This window comes from Scophthalmus maximus, chromosome 8 (genome assembly GCF_022379125.1).
Source record: "Scophthalmus maximus strain ysfricsl-2021 chromosome 8, ASM2237912v1, whole genome shotgun sequence".
Taxonomy (NCBI): Eukaryota; Metazoa; Chordata; class Actinopteri; order Pleuronectiformes; family Scophthalmidae; genus Scophthalmus; species Scophthalmus maximus.
The window spans coordinates 6,021,405-6,042,138 of NC_061522.1; the positions used below are offsets into that span (position 1 = coordinate 6,021,405).

General features: G+C 44.5%; 2 protein-coding genes across 16 annotated transcripts in view; both read left to right on the plus strand.

Annotated features, from left to right (window-relative positions):
* sorbs2a (sorbin and SH3 domain containing 2a) overlaps positions 1-5,328 on the plus strand; it is a 46,673-nt gene extending 41,345 nt beyond the window's left edge. For 13 of the 14 annotated variants that reach the window (XM_047333824.1, XM_035638023.2, XM_047333825.1 and 10 more), the window contains 5 exons: positions 455-946; positions 1,396-1,476; positions 1,759-1,796; positions 1,999-2,105; positions 3,066-5,328. In XM_047333824.1, the coding sequence (XP_047189780.1) occupies positions 455-946; positions 1,396-1,476; positions 1,759-1,796; positions 1,999-2,105; positions 3,066-3,127 (780 nt within the window). In that variant the 3' untranslated portion in view covers positions 3,128-5,328. The remainder of the gene's footprint in view (positions 1-454; positions 947-1,395; positions 1,477-1,758; positions 1,797-1,998; positions 2,106-3,065) is intronic. The other variant, XM_035638027.2, reaches the window with a different exon arrangement.
* A 1,534-nt stretch (positions 5,329-6,862) lies between these two features.
* LOC118312940 (PDZ and LIM domain protein 3) lies at positions 6,863-18,876 on the plus strand. 2 transcript variants are annotated; one of them, XR_004794347.2, is made up of 8 exons: positions 6,863-7,069; positions 12,361-12,512; positions 13,397-13,481; positions 13,602-13,789; positions 14,846-14,973; positions 16,283-16,394; positions 17,532-18,642; positions 18,751-18,876. XR_004794347.2 is itself a non-coding variant. In XM_035638037.2 (7 exons), the coding sequence occupies exons 1-7, from the start codon at positions 6,977-6,979 to the stop codon at positions 17,719-17,721; spliced, it is 948 nt and encodes a 315-aa protein (XP_035493930.1). In that variant the 5' UTR covers positions 6,863-6,976; the 3' UTR covers positions 17,722-18,876. The 2 variants fall into 2 exon arrangements, 1 of the variants encoding a protein (XP_035493930.1); XM_035638037.2 differs by having other exon boundaries at positions 17,532-18,876.
* Positions 18,877-20,734: the final 1,858 nt, after the last annotated feature.

A 20,734-nucleotide genomic window follows, 5' to 3' on the forward strand; every position in this document is an offset into this window, starting at 1 on the left:
CAGCTTTCAAAGCAGATGAATAGTAATAAATCAAAGTAAACTCCGTGGTAACAGATGCTTTCTGGTTATAATGAAGACTGAGGTGTGTGTCTGCGGCGAGTGAGTAGAGATTGTAGATAAAAACCGGGTCCTCAGATAATGTTAAAGGTTTTTACCGTAGTTAAATTAAACTGTAAAGTACTGAAAGTGATTATTACTAATTGGGTTCAGAAGATTAATGAAAATCCAAAATCACACTTGTACGGATCTTATATTTTATTTTTAAATATCAACCGTTTTGTCTTGGAAATGAACGAAGAGAGAAATCAAAAGTTTTTTTTTCATATTATGAAGTCTTTTCCTCCATGTCCCTTCTGGGCTTTAGTAAAGTAGATGCTCAACAGAATTAAAGGATATCAAACGTTAGCATTATGTGTTTCAGCTTCAGTATTGACGTGTGTCGTTGCCTCCATAGGCTGATGTCTCTCCGTCCACCCTGACACGGCTTTCTCACCCCAGCGCCTCCTCACCCTCTATAGCACCACCACCACCTCCACCCCCGCACTCTTCTACCCCTTCGTTTTCTCCTCCTTCGTTTTCTCCTCCTTCGTCTTCTCCCTCGCGTTCACAGCAGCATGATCACAACACCGTCCCTACGTCTCCCCCTCGCTCCCCTCAGCCCCCGTCCCTCCCTCACCTCTCACTGTCGCCCTCTCCACCTGTCTCACCCCCTCCCCTCCACTCCTCTCACCCCTCTCCTGTCGTCCCCCCCCAGCGTTCTGTCCCCCAACCCTCAAACTCCCCCTGTCCTTCTCGTCCGTTCGCGTCCGTCCCTGACTCGGAATCGCCCGTAAGCCTTCCCACCCGGTCGCCCCCTAAACCCGCCTCTCCTCCCCTCGCCACTCCATGCTCTCCCCCGACTCCCCCCACCGTGCCCCATCCAGGACATAGGTCTCCCAAGGTGAAGGTAAAGCTGGAATGTGGAGATGATGGCATTTGATTTTCATTATGTTTGTGGTGACTTCCCTATCGGAGAGACTGTAATGGGCATTGTTTTGTTATGTCTGGGTTAATTTAGACTAAAAAATTTAGCAGATATAACAATATTGAAATAATTGTTATTTGCAACCAACTAACTGAGACTACTGTGTGTTTCCTACACTAATATCAACTGGTTTGTGGTGATGATGATTTATGGCCGGTGGAGGTCCTTTTTGGATCGGTGTGTTTTGCTCGTGTTGGTTGAACTGCGATGTGTCTCTGAGGATTGTCATTGGCATCAGCGTGTTGATGATGGTATGATTTATGTTTTACGGCATGTCACAGCGCATGTGTTCAGCTCATAGTGAAGGTCCGCTGACTTGGTGACTGTTGAAGATTATAGGTTGCCTCTGGTCTTTTATGCCTGTTGAGCAGGATCCAGTTGTCGGTGGTAAACCTCCCCGTAGCCCCATCTTGTCCCGGAGGTCCTATCTGTCATCCGTTAGAGGTCGAAGGGTACGAGGGGGCATGTCTTCATACAACCATGCAATTACTTTTTACTCTTGTCTCCAAACCACCACATCATTCACCACCAATCACCACACATCCCATCACACACATGCATGTAAAACTGCGATTTTTTTTTTTCCTGAACCGAAAAGTAGAATATTTGAGTGACGATGTCTAAAAAGTGTTTTCTGTACGAACTACTCAAACCCTATTCCGATGCTCAGCTAATACCACATTTTAATTTACTGTCTGCCTGTGTTTGTCTCTCTCTTTCTCTCTCTCTAACAGCGATTAGTACAGGACGCGCTCCACGGCGGAGGAGACCCGTAAGTGCTATTTGTTATCATTGATAGTTTCCTCTGAACCGCTTTTTGTGCTATTATGTCGACACAGACTTGTGTGCGAGCAGTAACCGTATTCGCTTAACTTGCATGACATGGAATCATAAGCTGCTTTTACGCTACTGTTGATCTTCATTGGTGCAGCGCATTGTGAACGTCCGTTCACAGTCGGCTTTTCCCAACGCAGATACCAGGCCGTGTACAACTACACGCCTCGCAACGAGGACGAGCTGGAGCTGAGGGAGGGCGACATCGTCGATGTGATGGAGAAGTGTGACGACGGCTGGTTTGTCGGTAAGAGGAGGGAATAGATCAATGTGGACAAATGGGGGGCAGGTTGTTTTTTCCCCCATCAGAATCAGAAGCTTTATTAGCCAAGTATGTGGACACAAACAAGGGATTTGAATCTCTCGATATACCTACACACATGGAAGAAATGCAGAGTAACATGAAAATACAGCAGGCAAACATGAATCTCTTAGACACTCAAGTGCTGCGTTGTTTTGCAGTTTCACCAAAGAGCAACATTCTAAACTTCGAAGATGGTTTTATTTAAATTCCTTAAATGTTCGAGGCTCAAAGGAGTAAATTTATTTCAGCAAAAAAAAGCAAAGAATGGTGGAAGGCCCAACAAAATGAACCTTGTCTCCGTCCCTTCGCCTCTGATCGTCACACACCTCTCAGATTTACCTTGCGGCTGGTTGAGAAGTGGAGGCTCAGGCTGTAAATCACCGAATCAAACCGCTAAACTGTCAAATAATTACATCTAACTCCGCCTCAACCAGCTATAACTGTAAAATACTACTTACATATTGTTGCTTCAGTATTGACCGTCCAATAACATAATGTATAATGATATATCAATCACTTAATGGACTATGGAATTAGTACTTACACACTTTAAGCTAATTTGAGTATTTTTAAATTGCTGTATAAAAATATGTTTCATAGTCGCAGATGAAACTGTGACCAGTAGATGGCGGTGTGGTCGCACCAAATATTAATAGCACGTCTGTCTTTGAAGAAGTCCCCTTCATCCCATCTTGGGACTTCTTAACCTTTTACATTTGTTCCATGGTAAACTTTGCCCTCTAAATATATTTTAAAGTGTATGAATTTGAGTGTAATCTCCTCCGTTGGCTGATTTCCAGTGTGCCGTGCGCTGGAGCGGCGTCAACGGCGGCTAAATGCCAAGTTTCGTCGAAGGTTTCAAAACGCTGCCAATCTCATTCCGCCGCTCTTTGTTTTCCGCAGGGACCTCTCGGAGGAGCAAGTTGTTTGGAACCTTCCCAGGAAACTACGTGAAGCAGCTATAATGATGATTCCAACCCTCCTCCTCAGCCTTGGCCCCGCCCCCTGCTGTGACACGTTCATCGCCCTCAGCAAAGCACCTGCAGGACCCCCCCCCCCCCAGCAGTCAGCAGAGACCTGTCGCACATTGTGTGTGTGTGTGTGTGTGTGTATGTGCGTGCGTGGCTCGTCGGCGTCACACAAACAGAACATTTAGCTCCAACTCGCCATCTTTAACGGAAGACTTCTATGATATAATGTTGTTGTTTGTTTTGTTTTTTTAAAATCTTTTTATCCTCATTTTTCTAACATGGAGAACTCAAACTCTTTTTGTGCTCCAGTGACTGACCTTCAACTGTCGACGGCGACGGAGCGATCGCAGGCGCTCGTCGGCGGCGAACGGTGCGAGGCAGTGGCGTGCGCTCTTCTTTCTGTTTCGACTGTTGGAGGGCAGGAAGATCCCCACTGTCTCCTCGTTTTTTATTTTATTATTTGACAATGTCTTTAAAAACCTTGTCAAATTTCATTTCAGTGTTCATCTACAACAAAGACATCCGGTGCAGAGAGTCTGTCGCACCAACAGTATTCTGTCAGCAGGTCTGTTGTATGGAGCATGTGGAACCTGACGTGTGTTACCCAGTGTATTGATTAGTTCACATCCGAGGATATCGTGAATCGTGATCGAGTAAAGATTTTAAATTTTGCAAAACGAGAAAGTGGAAAAACACAATCTGAGCCGCTCTAATGCATTCGATTTAAAGTTTTAATATTAGAGAACACAAATATTTTCAACTTGTTCTTCATCTTCACACTAGGATTGATGCACTTTAACGAAAATCTAACACAATTTTGTGTTTTTGTTTTTATTTCGAATCTCACATCAGATATTACACTCGAGAAGTTATCATGACTGTGGGTCTTTTTTGGGAGGGGAGGGTATTGGCCATGTGTGTAAAAGTGTATGCAAAAAGGTGACTGGCCTTTTTAGGTATTATATTTATTAGAGGAACGAACGCAGGTCAAACTATGTCGTGAGATGATTTTAGAACATGTTGCTCTTTTTTTTAAACATATTCTCTAACAAGCAGCGAGCCCACATTTTGAAGGATTGTTATTTCATTGTCACGTGTCGTCGCCCAGTTAGACTGAGGAATAACGTGAATCATCAGGTGTCATGTTATGTTGGAATTTATTTAAGTCTGTTACAGGATGAGATCAGAAAGTTCAGTCATGTATGTAACTTCAGTTTGTTTTGTTCCCCCCCACTGGACTTTTGAATAGGTAGCGTGTCACTGTTCATGTGTTTATATACCATTTGGAATTATTGGCAATTCCCATTTTTAGCTCAGTCACGCACAGCGAATGGTCTTTGTTTTTTGTTTTCGTTTGTTTGTTTTTCTCATTTTTTTGCGTTTCACAAAAGATGGACACTGACAACGGAAAAATGTTAAAGCACCTTAAAGTATATTTTGTTTCATCATTCACTGTCCTTCATGTCAGCCCTCTCCCTCTCTCATCCACTCGTTCACATGGTGTGAGGACACGTTGTGTGTTTGTGTGTCTGTGGTGTTTTTGTAAGCCCTTTTTGTATGAGAGCTGTAAAATGGCCGACATCCACTTGCTTTATAAACTCAAGCTTTTTCTCACCCACCATCATATTTGGTTTCCTCTCCTTTCTTCACGTTCTCCGTCACCAGTGGTGCTAATTTCCACCTTTGTTTTCCCTCACAGCTGTTTTATTGTAGCAAAAACATTGGGCCTTCTCTTCTCTCTCCAGCTCTGTGTGGTTTTAAATACGCCAGTGACGTATTTAAACTGAAGTGACCGTAGGTAGATCGAGTACTGAGTTGGTGACTGCTGCCTTACATCCAACTCACAAATTGAATAGCCATGTATATGTAAACCTCTTCTGTGATGCAAAAAAAAAAAATTCATAATAATAATTCATGCATATGTAGTGTAGAAAACATCAGGAGCGCGTATGACGGTGTGCACTTGAACTCTCAGTGAGCGTCCGGTCTTTGATACAACCGTAGGAGCAGAGGACATTAATTTGACTCCTGATGTGTTTATACGTGTAATGAAAATGTAAAATCTTATATGTTTATTCATAATAATATCAAAGCCAGTGCACACTCTTGGACCTAAGTATTTCTACAATATCTTAGCAGTTAATGGATGATTTTACGGGGCTGCATTGCTAATAAAATCAAGCTGACAGATTCAATATCTTCCGATATTTTTGTCCTCTCTCTCTCCAGTCTGACAGATGAGACAGACTTTGTTTGCTGACGAAGGGCCTCTCATGAAGTTTCAAGGTACCCCGCAGGGTGTTTCTCGGCCCCTTTCCTCCTCTTCCTACCCGGAGCACTGGGGCTGGTGGTGGTGGTGCACATTCATTGTGGTTCTTTTTCACGCAGTTCCACACGTTCACAGTTGGTGGCGGTAGTGTGCCAACTTTTGAGGGAGGGGGGCTGGAGGCTGATGTAAACAAAACATCAAGGGAAGAGGCTTTGCACATGGTTTATGAACTTGAATGTGAACAAAGACGTTTGATCACGATGAAATCTCCACAGGCTCTCTTTATAAAAAAGTGGGATTTGTGACAATTACCTAAACCTGCATATCACTTCCTCGGGTAAAGCACAAAGTACTGAACGTGCTCACTTGCCTGACGACCTGTGTGTCTTTTGGCGGCTCATCAACTTCCCTTATTTCTCAAGGCCTTGTGTCGTCATGGTGACTACAGAAACAAGCCGTTGAACTGGTCCACTTTGAAATACCTGAGAGAGCACGCGATTTTTGAAGCCGCGTGATGACGCCGACATGTTTGGTGTGTGCAGTTTTTTAATTCGCACAGGTGTTTGAACTGGCACTTTGCTTCCTCTGCTTGATGGAGACGTCGGTGCTTGTTGACGGAGACTCCAGCCGCCTCATAAAGTCCATCTGTTGTCCAAAATCAGCAGAGTCGGGGTCAGACAGACCCAGAACTGGCTGAAAATAAAACCCTTGATAATGAACCAAGCAGAGTGAATCTGTGCTTTGTGGGCCAGAGGGGAAAATGTCTGAGAGATTAAAAAATAAATAACAACGTGACAGATCTAGTCTGTGTTCCGGACAAAGAGGAGGACACGTGATGTGGTCCGACGTCCGACGGAAACTGCGCTGTGGACGAGTTGGGGAAGTGGGAGTCCTGGTGCTGGGTGCCGTCCAGATCAATGGTGGCTGGAATGTGCAAGTGGGACCTGCGAGGCCCCCGGAGCGGAGCGGCGCCTCCACACCAAATAAGGACAGGAGCAGCAAGACCCGTCGACCAGCGCGAGCGGAGGCCGAGCCGGTCTGTGCGAGCCTCCTGGGGATGAGGAGCGATGACAGGGGGGGGGGGGGGGTATTCGGGGGAGCTGGTCTCCGGGAAGGCTGGTTTACATCCCCGGTCTGTCTACGAGTGTCCTTTACAACGTGTGGTCCCAAACCAGCCATGAGTCACACTACTGACTGACGCTCTTGGTCGCCCAGTGATTTACGCAAAAACCACTGGCTTCCATCCGGAGACAGGGAGACAGTAGTGAGTCGAGGGAAAAGGAGGAAAATTGGCTAAGAAAACAGAAAATGGAGAAGTGATCGGGCAGAGTGCCGGTTGGAACACGGACAGGAGAGTCAGTTCCTAAAATCTGACAAATTACTTCACCGCCGGGGGTGGGGTCTGTCCGTCCTCCTCCTCCTCCTCCTCCTCCTCCTCCTCCCACCCCCAACGTGGTACAAAATCTCCATCACTTCCACGGTGCTTTGCTCTTTAAAACCGTGTTGCCCCCCCGGCACGCAAGTGGGCAACTTCGCTGTTGTTATCTGACGGCGGGGGGACGATCGAAGGGGTCATGCCAGTGGACGTGGTGTTGGACGGCCCGGCCCCCTGGGGGTTCCGCCTGACGGGAGGAAAGGACTTCAACCAGCCCCTGACTATCTCCAGGGTGAGTGAGAGAGACAGAGACAGAGAGAGAGAGAGAGACAGAGAATAGATAATAGATAATAGATAATATTGTGTTTTCAAAATCAGTTTTTCTGCTTAAAAACTTCCTAATTCTTATTTCATTTTCTTTCTTGGCACATTTTTTTAAAGGTTTTCTGGGCAAAACAATTTGCACTGATACTGTTTCTGTGTTGGAGCATAAGCCAAGTGTCAGAAAAATGTCAATATGAATGTGATTTAATGCTTTTTGCGGTACAGCCAGTCTTTGGTTTAGCACCGACATTGTGTTTCCAGGGGAGGGGGGCGGGGGGGGTCATTGGAGAAAGAGTCTGTCTGGAGTGTGGAATGAGGTCTGCACCTGTGCCACAGTGAATACAAGGGGCTCGGTTACAAATAGCAGCTTTACATTATCACTGTGACATGTGCACTCGCTCGCTCACCATGAATTTGGGAGGGAACGGAAAACTTGTTGGATCATTGGACCGGGCCCCAAAGACAGAGAAGAAACACAAATATGGGCATTTTTTGTCCAGACGTACAATTCCACCCTAAGGTGTTTGGACAGAAAATGTGTTTTCTCCAGTTCACATCCGCGGGGATTTCGCGCCGACAGCTGGTTTCAACGGAGAGCACGCGGATTTCTCAGTGATTTAGTGACGAGTGTGACGTACAATAGGCTGCAGTTGTGCAGCTGCTCAGCGGTGAAGCTCACACTTATTTCGTAGTGAATGTCATCGTCTGACCCCTACAGGCCGTCACTGCGGATTGAACACTCGATTTATCACCGGACAGTTTGTTGAAAAATAAAAGTGGAGGAGCTCGCGGCCGCCTGTCGAGATCCAAGCGTCAGAATTTGATCTTCATCTGCGAATGAAAACGACCATTTCCGGGGGGGGGGGGGGGGTAATGCGGTAATGTGGCATTTCCTGTTGATGCAAAGTTGCAGCCAAATACATAAAATCATCATTTCATCTTAATCAAAGTGAAGTAACCAGATGTTTCCCGCACAAACAGAATTGGGTCATGTTTTGACATTTTGAGGGATTTGATTGATTCAAGGGATGGATGAGAAGGTTGATGGTAGCTGCAGCTAGCAACCAGTTAGCTTAACTTAGCATAAAGAAACGGGGATCAACACAACAATTTCCTGTCACGTCCAAACCAACTCAACCCTCTACTAAACCCACACATCACTTCTCAAATGTATGAATCACTATTATCTGTGTGTATAGTGGTGGAATTTTAAAAAAAACAAAAAAAGCGACATAGCTTGCTAATCGGTTAGCTTCAGTGGTGCCCCGTGCTAATCTAAGCTAACCAGCTAACTGTGCACAACTTTTCCTTTGGTCATAAATTGTAGATTTTGTTTCCATGATGTTGAAAAGTTGTTTGAACAAAAATATTGTCACTTTTCACAACACTACATTATGACAGTGTCCACGTCTGTATTCGCTAACGGAATTGGTTAAATCATCGTTCAAACTTCTTAGGCGCAAGATTAATCAAATTCCTAGGAGGCGATCTTTCTCGTGGGAGAAACAAAAAGGCCAAAAATATAAAAGGAAATAAATAAGAGAAGCTGGTAAATAAATAAATAAAAAACAGCTGAACAAAGCACGAGAACTTTGGGAAATGCATAATTTACGGATACAAATGTGCTTAGAGAAAAACAAACACCGGCTTACAAATATTTAATAATAAAAATAATAATAATATAATAATACATTTTATTTATAACGCACTTTTCATTTTGTAAAAGAAAGTGCTACAGAGTAAAAGCAGGATCATAAAATAAAACACGCATAAGAACAGTTGGTTAAAATTAAGTGAGTTCAAAGTTTTTTCCAAAAATAAAAGTTGTTAGGCCTAATAGCAGCAGCACAGTGGGTCAAAAACGTTCTTTTACATCAACACAACTAAACACAATTAACAGCAGCCATTGTGAAAACAAATGATGGACTCATTCATGGGTCTGACCCTCACACACCCTCACACACACACACACACACACACACAGTGTCGCCCAGGGTCCAGCGCGAGGACCGTGCAGTGTGTGTGTGTGTGTGTGTGTGTGTGTGTGTGTGTGTGTGTGTGTGTGTGTGTGTGTGTGTGTGTGTGTGTGTGTGTGTGTGTGTGTGTGTGTGTGTGTGTGTGTGTGTGTGTGTGTGTGTGTGTGTGTGTGTTGTGGCGGTTGCGTGCGTCTGGTCTATATTTAGGGGAAAGACCTCAGGAGCGACCGTCCACAAAAGCCTAGTTAGGCCTCCGACCAGCGGCTCTGTCCAGAAACCTCCCAGCTGTCGTGTCAGTGGACACCCGGTGGTGAGAGAAGACTGGGATGGGCGACTGGCGGAGGAAGGAGGAGAAGTCATGCAAGAAGCAAATGTGTAAGAGAGATGTAGCTGTGCGGTGAAACTAAAAACTGCGTGACACCTTATATTGCAGTCTGTTTGGAAACCGGTGGAATCGCTGCTGCGGTGAAGCCACACAGACACAAGAGAGGCCAGTGTCTCCCGTCACTGCCATGTTTGGTCAGGAACATCCCCCCGAAGCCGCCGCAGCGTTCCCGGCCGGTCGAGGGAACGTAAACACCAGTGATTACCATCTCTCTGTTTCTTCTTCGGCGCGCAGCGTTAGGCCTTGAAGGGGAACTACCAGGATTAAACGCTGGATTAAAGACATAGACATAGGCTCTAATGAAAGACAAAGAAACCAAGTGTCTATATCCAAATTCAATCCGCATTTTGAGAAAATCTGTGAAAGAAAAATGCTAAGTAATGTGCGTTTCCATCCTTTACCTATGTCATCCTGACGTTGCACCACTTCGTGTCCATGCATTTTAAGGCCTTTCATGCACGTCAACGATAATGCCATGTCCTCACGTGCGTCATTCACTACAGTTGCGGTCAGGTTGGGGGTTGGTAAGTGGCCTGAAATGACATGTGAAAATGCAAAATTATATTATATTTTTTTGGCCTTCTAATTCTTAATTATTCATATATAAAGTGTATGAACAGTTTGGCGGCAGCACAGCAAATTATAATTTTATGAGCACAATATTGATGTAATATGTTGTTGCCTGTGAACGCAAACAGCCGCTTTCTGTCTGTGGGCACTTAGTGAGCACGAACCCAATATTCTTTATCAATTATTTTTTTCTCGACTAACAACCTAAAGCTTCTACTCTTCACGTAGTCAACTGATCCAACTTTAACATCAAAGAGTATGATGAGTGCAGCGTTGAGTGCAAGCGGAAGTACATTGCACCTGCTTGGACAATCAGTTGTAACACCAACAATTGATTGTTTTAATTCACCACTTCAGGAAAATTGTACACAAATATCTAGTAAGTGGTTTAATTTAATGCTTGAAGGGGAACTGAAAGAAATATAAGAAAAAAAAGAAAGAAAGAAAAAACAAAGGATAGAGGAAGAAAGAAAGAAAGAGAGAGAGAAAAGGGACAGAGAGCCAAGAGTAAAAAGAAGTAAAAGTGAATGTTTGACAAGAGACTACTGAGCAGCACTCAACGACAAACGCTCCACTGTCAATTGACTGTTCCCTCTTTGGCAGCGTGAGACATCGCCCTCAGCACTTTCATCCACCTGTTATTTATAGGCGGATGATCTCATTCAGGTTCCAATGTAACATCCCGGCCAAAGTTTCCTATGTCCTGTAACGCGATAAGGCCCGAGCGCGCACCGTAGGTCGCGACCCTGCGCGGTGCGCGGTGGGAGCGTCGGGCTGCGTTTCATTGAGGCGTCTTCTGTGACCTCCATAGCTGGTGTTTTTTTCTGGGAGTTCTCAGGCTCCTCTTGATCACTTCCTGGCCCGGCAGAAGGCATATTCCATCTGGAGGCGCTCACACACTTGGGAAGCAGCAGCACATGTTTGTTTTATCTCGAGGACAAGGGGACAGTCAGTGGGGGGGAGAAAAGAACCGCGCTGCAGACCAACCGGGGCGATGGGCTTTTTCTGCCGGTGAATCTCATTCTTGTTGTTTGCTCGACTTAAGTCGTTTGGACGCTCGGAGGGAGTCTGGTGTCTCTTGTTGAGGGCCAGGTGAGAGAGAGAAAGACGTCACGTCAGGCTGCGATCCCGGCAGGGGATCGCCGACACTGCAGGGGCCTCGCCGTTGAGCATTTAAGAGACGAGGCGCCGGTGATGGAGACCAGACGGAAACCGTTCACCAGGCACATTGTTTTCCTCCAGTGTCCTGGCTGCATGAGCGAAGTTACTCAATAGCTGGGCGGATTTCTTTCTTTATTTCGTCCACATTTGTGTTGAAGCCTTCTATGCATTGGCGGGGAAGGAAACAACGGGAGGAGCGGGTCAGAAACGCTCGGCCTCTTCACAATGTTTGAAAGCTAAATTGGATTTGATTCATTTCTGTCTATTCATGACTCACCGTCGGGCACAGGCGACATTGGTCTCACCAACATTTACCATTGAAAATGGAAAATTGATGACCTTTTTGATACTTTTTGATAAAACGAAAAAAGTTGTTTGCATATTTTTGTTATGAAGTTGTATGTATGAATACATGCATATATTCATATGTGAAAGATCAACATTGTAGATTAGGATTGGGAGTATTTATAATGACCAAACACATTTATTTGTATGAAAACACTTTTTGTTAATTAATATGAACTGCAAATAATATATATACACAAACATGCTCATTAAATGACTTTAATATGAAAAGCAAAGCAATTATAGGCAACATACCTGATTCCTAACAACTCCACTGACGTACTTATTCAGGGTTTTTAACCTTTTCTGCCCCGGACGTTACTTGACCTCCAGTTATTAGAGCTTTTCTATCATTTATTTATTATTTTTTTGTGGTAGGATCTTAAAAAATTGAATTATATTGAAAATACTTGTGTTTTTTATTTTTATTTTTATGGATTAACCATATTCATATTTAGTGGTCAGATAAAAAGGTTTGTCAAGTCACTAGATCTACTGGCGGGATAAACATGTTTCCATCCCAAAATGTATTACTTGTTGTTTTGATGATGGGGTAAAGGATTTTTAACTAGGTCGAGTAATGGTAGCATATGCATCATCTTTTATTCATCTTTTGTAATCATCAAACCGTTCAGCGGTCCCTCATGCCCGATATAGAAGCGTCTGGATTTGCTATGCTTCTCCAAAAAAGCAAAAAACTATTTTCTAATTTGTGACCCATCCATACCAACGCGTGTGGACATTCCGATCCAGTCTTCATTTGCTCTCCTCTCCACCCTCTCTCTCTCTCTCTCTCTCTCTCTCTCTCTCTCTCTCTCTCAGATCACCCCCGGCAGCAAGGCCGCCGTGGCCAACTTGTGCGCGGGGGACGTCATCGTGGCCATCGAGGGGGCCGCGGCCGCCGACATGCTGCACTGCGAAGCCCAGAACAAGATCAAAGAGTCCGCCAGTCGGCTCTGTCTCAGCGTGGAGAGGTTTGTACGCGGGACGCAGTAAAAGGCAACACCTGCACGACACCGTGAAATTGAAGACAAACAGCTGCGCAGCAATAATCACTGTTGTGTTTGTGGAACTTGGAATCGTTCCGGTTCTGTGCCGGGGGGGGGGCAGCTGTTGATCCAATTTCTGAGTTACGTTTGAAGGTCGTCGAAGGTCGTACTACAATGCTGTGCAGGATTACACACCGTACAGTTGTCCGTCCTCTGAACTGTCAAAGGTCACACATACAGTATGTCTGTATATTGTAGCTATGTCCAAAAATCTGTCCACTGTTCCAGATCGACACGCACCATTTGAATTATTCTTTAAGGCCTTAAACAGACTAAATCAGCGCAGTACATCAGTCGAAATCATCATCTCGAATTTTTCTCGGGGTCCCCCCGCAAAGTTTCCCCTCATGTTTGAAACCTCTCCTTTGACGATATGAACCATACACCAATCTTTAAAGTGTCTCCTGTTATGTATTAACGCAAAAAAATGTGAGCACTGCATTGTTTTTTCGTGCCTGGTCCGGAAAAATGGTCCAAGACTACCGGAGCATTCCTCCCGCCATCTGCTCTTAGTTTGATCCGTTTACAGCTGTGAGCATGCTATTGCTTTTCTTTTCCTGTGTTAAAACACAATGTGGTATGGTTTATGAATTCGGCTTAATTTTTTTTTTTTTTCACTTTCGACATGTGGAAAATATCCCACATGCACAAACATGTCAGCAGAAGTTTAAACTTCAGTTTTGATGTTTTATGATTTGGGATTATAGATATGCGCACACACACACACACACACACACACACACACACACACACACTGATTATAACAAGTTGAGTTGACCGTCCAATCAGGATCTGTGTTTAATTCCCAGGAATGAGTCGAGGCTGTGGTCCCCTCGCGTGGTGGAGGAAGGCAGAGCTCATCCATACAAAATCAACCTGGAATCAGAACAGCAGGTTTGTTAGCGTGTCTGAGAAATTGATTCACACACAGACTGCATCAGCTTTTTTTATTCTGCTTCACATCTTCATGTCATATCGTCTCGTGGCCTTCTTCTCTTCATTGTCTTTTTGCAGGAGTTCAAACCCATCGGCACCGCTCACAACCGCAAGGCTCAGCCGTTTCTCGCGGCAGCGAACATCGACGACAAGCGCCAGGTGGTCAGTACGTCCTACAACACCCCGATAGGCCTTTACTCCTCCGGGAACATCCAGGACGCCATGGAGGGCCAGATGAGAGGCATCGTCCACCCCAAGCCCGACAGGTGACTGAGCCCCTCGCGCCACAGAAACACACACGGATATACCTCCAGGTAGAGCGAGAGCGGAGGTACGACACGTCCTACGTGCACTGGAAGCGGTTGACCAATCACAACAGTGGAGCCAGCTGGCCAATCAGAGCAGACTGGGCTTTATCGGGAAGGGGAGGGGCTTAAAGAGACTAAAACTAAGTGTTTCAGACGGCGGCTGGAGAGAGGAGCTGCAGGAATGTGACGGTCTGAGGTAACCGATGCGTTTACTGAACATAAGAGCATGTAAACCCATTCAAGCCATAACCCAAATTAAAATGATGAACCTGAATATGAGCATAATATGTCTCCCTTAAAGCCCCGGTGTGTCATTGATGTACTCTTCTGGCGGCATCTGGTGGTAACGTTGCAAACCGCAACCAACTGAGCATCGGACAGGGGACATTTTATGGTGGCGCACCGTTAATTCCATTTCTGGTTTTCTGCAACCGTATTTAATTGCGACTTACACAGAGGTCTCCCTTATGTAACTATATTTAACTCATTCAAAGTTGACAAAAAAACATCGGTTGTTTGCTGCATGTGATTAGACATATATGAACACACAATCATGGACAATATATTCAATTTTTGTGAATAGGTTCTTCTAAATATTACACACTGTAGCTTTAATGAGCCAAGCATCCATCTCTTGTGGCTGTCTGCTGAATCATGGATTATCTCATGGAATGACTGGTCTAGTCCTTCAACCTCTCTTTATTCCTTTTAAGGGCGACCCACCGTGTCGTAGCTCTATGAACTCCCGCAGCTGGTTCTCACCTGATCCGTTTCACTCGGGAAAAACACAATACAGTTAACATTGCAGTGCATCATTTCTGCCGCCGGCACGAAACGATCCGTCACAATGAAAATGGTACTTTGGGCGGTCCGGATAAAAGTTGTCTTTTGTCACAGTCAAAAGACTCTGCAGGCCAAAGTTTATCCTCACCAGGTACTGTCCTTGTCTGTGTGTGTGTGTGTGTGTGTGTGTGAGTGTGTGTGTGTGTGTGTGTGTGCGCACACACCGCTCAGCCCCAGGGCTCTGACCAGCATCGAGGATTCTGACGTGTACCGGATGCTGCAGACAGACCAGGAGGAGCAGCAGGAGCCGCGACAGTCTGGCTCCTTCAGAGCGCTGCAGGACTTCATCGACAGTGATGGTGAGGTCGTCCTTCACCGACACAAAAGGCGCTTACATGTTGAAATCCTCCACTGCAGAGAGGAGGCCGACAGTCTGAGGGAAAACACCCCACAGAGGCAAATGCATCTGTTTTAAAAAAAACCTTGCAGAGACACAGTGTTTTCTCAATCGGCTTCTTACTTCGAGCTGCCGTGTCCTTGGTAGTTTCACATTACAGATTTTTATATTTTGTTTTCTCCATATTTTTTAAAAAATTTCTATCTGAGTTCTTCTCGTTGTTTTTTTAGTGGGCGGGGCTCAGTTGGAAAACTGTCACGTCTAATAGATGTTATGCACCAATCAGAAATGGTTGAGACTCCGTTTCCTTTGAGCTCCCCCACAATTTGTTGAGTATTTTAAACACCCACCTTCACCAGCTGCAAAAATAGTCACGATACTTATACAATATTTGTTGCGCAGATATGTTTAACTCGGCATAATGAGCACTTTAAGTACAGGTAGAGCTACACGATGATGATAATACCTCTGCACCTTTAGCAGAATAAATTTGTGGCAAACTCATACTCAACAAATAATACCTAAGGTTTTCTGTTTTTAACTTCACATATGAATATTTAATTTAACTTTTAGAATTTGAAATTCTACTGCAATTTTATCTCCATGAGATGTCGGACTTATTCGAGTTTTAAGAACCTTTTGACATGATGCATAACTTCATCGGAGTCTGATGATGACGGATAGAAACATGACAGAAACATATATCCAATTCATATCATTATTATTATTATTATTATCATTATTATTTGCTTATTTATTAACCTCTGATTCATGCATCCGGAGCAATTTTGGGATTCACTGTCCTATGACCGACATGCATCACCTAATCCTTTGCTACAGCTGAATGAACAGGGCCACGTTGCTCATTTGATGTGTCCTACTTAACGATTGTTCCAGTAAATCATATTCATCACGACACAGATGACGGAGACGACACAGATCACATTGGTACTTCAATCATTTAGGGAATATTTTGATTCTGAGTGACGGACCAGTTTCATCTAAAGCCACACAATACGCCACTGTGACTCAACACGTTGTTACAGAAACACTCCTACATGTGTTTCCTTTATTGATTTAGAAGTGCAAAATGTGTCCCACGAGAGTGGAGCGGCCCCACAGACCGACGGGAAGTGTCATTCGAGTGATTCAAGTGCGCGGCCGCGGGGGCCCCCGGCCTCGTCTCGCTGGAGTGTTTTGTTTTCTATTGTCGTGCTCTCATCATGTACACGGCGTTGTGTTGCTGAGTGGCTCCTCTCGCCTTTGGCCAGGCACGCGTCCCATTGTGACCAGGACAGTGAAGGCCCCCACGACCAAGCCGACTGCGCCCACAGGAAACCTGCAGAAGCTGCCCGTCTGCGACAAGTGTGGGAACGGGATTGTGTGAGTAAAAATGAAGGAGCAGATCATCTGCGATTCACATCCAGAACCCTCCGTGAGTGAATTTAGAACAAAAGGTACAGGAACAACACGGCCCACGACCACAAACTATGTTACGCTTGTGATGAATCCACACCTCACTGACTGAACATACTGTACATAATGTGAACATTACATCATCAACTAACCTACTTTTATATCTGAGGTTAAATATTCAAAACAAAAATACGAGACAAATCTTTAACAAGCTGAAAACTAGAGGTCTAATAAAATGATATACCCACGTGCAAATATTATTTTTTCAAACATTGAACAAATAAACCTAAACTGAAGAATAAAACAAAAGCCGTGAGAGTAAATATTACCTTTTTATAACCCCTCTAAAATACTTTTCAATTCCATCCCCTTAAGGTTTTATGTATCAAAATGAGACCGACTCAGTTGCTTTTGTTTATCCAGTTTTTTGGAGCACATACAATTATACAATTTTAAATCTGTCAGCAGTGAAAATGGCATTAATACATTTTTTTTAATACTGTGTGAGGTTGCTGTAGTGTTATTATTTACTTCTTCATCTATTTACTTTCTGGAAAAAAATGGGAAAAGAATACGCACCCCCAAAACAAAATTAATTTCCATGGGTGCTGGATCAACAAAATTTCGCAGGAGTTTTGAAAAAAAAGAGGATCTGCACGCCTCACAGCTCCCGTTAAAGGTTTTCATTTGCCGTAATGATATTTTAGTCTCTAACAGAGTCGCCATCTTAAATACCCATAATCCATGTTAACCACCTCGCGTGATGTATCAAACAGTAATCAGCGATAAAGCGATCATAATAGGTATATACACAAAGAAATTGTGTACAAGGTAAATCAACCTATGGTATGTTTATGCAAAAATACGTGAGGAAATAAATATCCTCAACAAATCAGGTCACACTAATAGTCGGTATTCCATAGAAAGGCTCAGGCTACAGCCATCGTACATACCGACTATTGTGTGCGGAAGTGAGGTGAAGATGAAAACGCACAATTGAGCAGGAACGCACGCAATGGGACATGTGAAAAACCAAAAAAATAACACCGTCACGTTCCACGCAGCCTGTTCTCTGCTCTTAACGTCTCAACTCTGTGTGTGCAGCGGGACGGTGGTGAAAGCGCGCGACAAATATCGCCACCCGGGCTGCTTCGTGTGCTCCGACTGCGACGTCAACCTCAAACAGAAGGGCTACTTCTTCGTGGAGGGGCAGCTCTACTGCGAGAGCCACGCCCGGGCCAGGATGAGACCACCGGAGGGCCACGACCTCATCACGACTTACCCGACTGCATAGATCACCCCCCCCCCCGCCCAACAAACACACACACACACACACACACACACACACACACACACACACACACACACACACACAAGCACCTACACAAGGGACACATGCAAACCGACACACACTTCAGCAAACACTCCTGACGTCTAAGGTGATCATCGGCACTTTGAAGCTATGTGCCATCTACGGAAGACTACTAGGGCCTAAGGGCATAAGCAAAAACAGAAAGAAGAAAAGAAATATTATATCGAGAATAAAAAAAATTGTGGAAGCACTTTTTCAGCAGCACCAAACAACAGGATGTTGATGTTTTGTTAGCCAGTTTGCTAAGCTAACGCCAGCTGCTAACCGAGTTGTAAATTTGCGATATTATTATGATTGACAGGCTGAATCTGGAAGAAAGGACGCGGTGGCGACGGGTGTTTTCACGTGAACGTTAACGCGTGTCCCGACACGATAAGCGCTCAACTGCAAACAACCGGGAATGAATTTTGAGAGGCGTGCCGTTACCGAAGCTTAGCGTAGCTTCGCTAATGTTAGTTAACGTGGATGTGTGACAGCGGAACTGGTACCACAACACGGACGTTTAGGGCTGTTTCCACTTTATTCTCGACATTCTCTTAATGTTAAATACATAAATAAAAGATTCCCCTTTAATTAATTTTTCTTATGCCTGGCCCTAATACGTAGCAATCACATTTCAGCGAAAAATACACTGTTGTGTTGAGGATACGCTCGATGGAACAGTTCGATGTGTTGACCTGTAAATATCCCACCTGCGTAATATCACCACATACCGCAGGTGGGAATTGAACAGCCTGCCTCTGTGTTTCTTGCCAATTTCTCACAATCTGATGTCTTTTCAATAAAGACCCTCTGTTTATACTGTATGATGACATGTGCACGTACGAAAACCACAACCTGCAGGTATTAAATAATTAATGATTTCAACCTTTCATCCCTGACGTTGCCTTTTTAATGTTGTGTTTTTCAAAACCCCGAGAGTGAATTGTAATAGCACTGGCAGACATTGAGCAACCTTTTATCTAACACCATTAATAAGTCCATAAATTCAATTCCCCCAATACTTTGACTAATGATCCCGATACCCAGCGCCAGCTGTACTTTTCTGTTTGCAATAAAAAGACTTATTGATCAGCATCCATGGTACAGTTCCTCTTTAAGAAGAAATAATATGTTGGCTTCGTCATTCATCAATTGATAATTTTCATATGGGAAGAACGGTCCGGGACAAACAATGTCTCTGCCACAGACAGTTACACGACTTAATGTTCGGGGGCCAGAGGCCAAAGCAAAAAAATAAGCTGATGGGTCCGTCATTACTCACACATGTTACTAGATAACTCTATTATTACTATTGGATAATTATGGTCCACAAGCGTGTACAAGCGTCTGCGGTGAAGTGTTGAAAACAGTTATACTTACCGCCTTAATGCTCAACAGTGGCAGCAGAGTTGTGTGTCTTCAGTGTTCCACCGAGGAGAGGGTGGAGACGCCGCTGAGACACTGGAGGGCGCCGCAGCGTCGCCCCTCGCCTCTTCCGACAAGGAACTGTGGTTCAGACTGAAGCTCTGACATTATGAGGTGAGGAAATATGAGGTAGAGCACATTTAACTGTCTCCCTCTTGCGATGGATATATATTAAATCTAGGTCATTTGGTGGTGCATATATTTTTTTTCTCCCACCGATTCATCGTCGTTTGCAACACGACGTCGCAAACGTGGTGACTTACACGGAGGTCGGGCCCACCTCATGTAACTACATTTGATTTTGTTGCAGGTGATTATGCCTATATGAACACATAGTTGTGGACAATATATTCAATTTCTGTGAATAAGTTCTTCTGAATATTACACACTGCAGCTTTAAATCGATTTTGGTTTTTTTCCGTCAATTCAAAATAATCCCAACTGCAATAATGTGGGAAACGTTTTCTGCCAAATAAGAGTAACCGATAGACACGGCAGATCTTTTCGGAAGTAGATCATCCTCGTAGAAATTAAGCATTGTAACAAAGTCCCTGTTAAATGGATCATAGTTATTAAAGAAAAAACGAAAAAGGCTCCACGTTGTGGATGCGCACCGTCACTGACTCGCATGAATACGCTGTCACACTGTTCCACCAGCGGCACTTAATTACTCCACAGCAGAAATGCGAGTCATTGACAAAATCGATATTCACTCCACAGATGAAATGTCATAAATCAAATTTGACTTCTTGCCGAGTGGACGGGAGAGCCGGGAGAAAGTCTCGGGGACTGACTTAAGTGCTTTCCCCTTATGAAAAAAACAAAACAAAAAGACGAGCCCATCAGTGAACTAGGACAAATTCAATTAGTTTCCAAACTATTGTTCGTCTTACTTGATTAGCGCGAATCCTCCCGAGGGCACGCTTTGTGACAGCGGCAGCGGCTCAATAAGGTCGGGGCGGTTTGGAGAAGCTCGTATGGATTTAGTGCTGAACGCGCCGCGAATAGACCCCCGTCCGCCAGCTCCTCACGCACACACCAGAGGGGCTGGAGGACCTGGTCAACAGGAAGGGCCCTTCAAAACCCCTGCGCCGGTGCAATCATTGTTAAACGCGAAGAGTGGTAATTAGGACGCCCGTCGCAAACAAAGAGGAGCCGGGGAGGGGGGGGAGGAACTCCTGTGGTCCTGTCGCATGAATAGGAAAGCCTACTTCTGTTGAATCCATGACACAAACGCACAAAAGCAATCGGCTTCCCCTCCGCGTCTGTGCATTGAGCCCCGTAACAGTGATCGAAGTGTCAGGGCCGAAAACAAATGATGTCAGTTTCCCTTTTTTCACGTCATGAATTCACATTTATTTCCGTGGTTGTTTCGTCCATTTGTTTTGAATTACATCAGCACTTTTTAAACACTTTGACAAGTTATTATAAGTACTATCACTGGTAGTGGTGGTACTGTTAGTCTAAGCTGACAATATGAATTCCATAATGGCACGTCAACCTTTTTAAAGCATAAGAATCGACACAC

What these genes read in the sequence shown, in the direction of transcription:
- LOC118312940 (XM_035638037.2), top strand. Translation starts at nt 6,977, where the DNA reads ATGCCAGTGGACGTGGTGTTGGACGGCCCGGCCCCCTGGGGGTTCCGC. An exon ending in AGCCCCTGACTATCTCCAGG is followed by an intron (nt 7,070 to 12,360) that starts GTGAGTGAGAGA and finishes TCTCTCTCTCAG; the next exon opens with ATCACCCCCGGCAGCAAGGC. An exon ending in ACCTGGAATCAGAACAGCAG is followed by an intron (nt 13,482 to 13,601) that starts GTTTGTTAGCGT and finishes GTCTTTTTGCAG; the next exon opens with GAGTTCAAACCCATCGGCAC.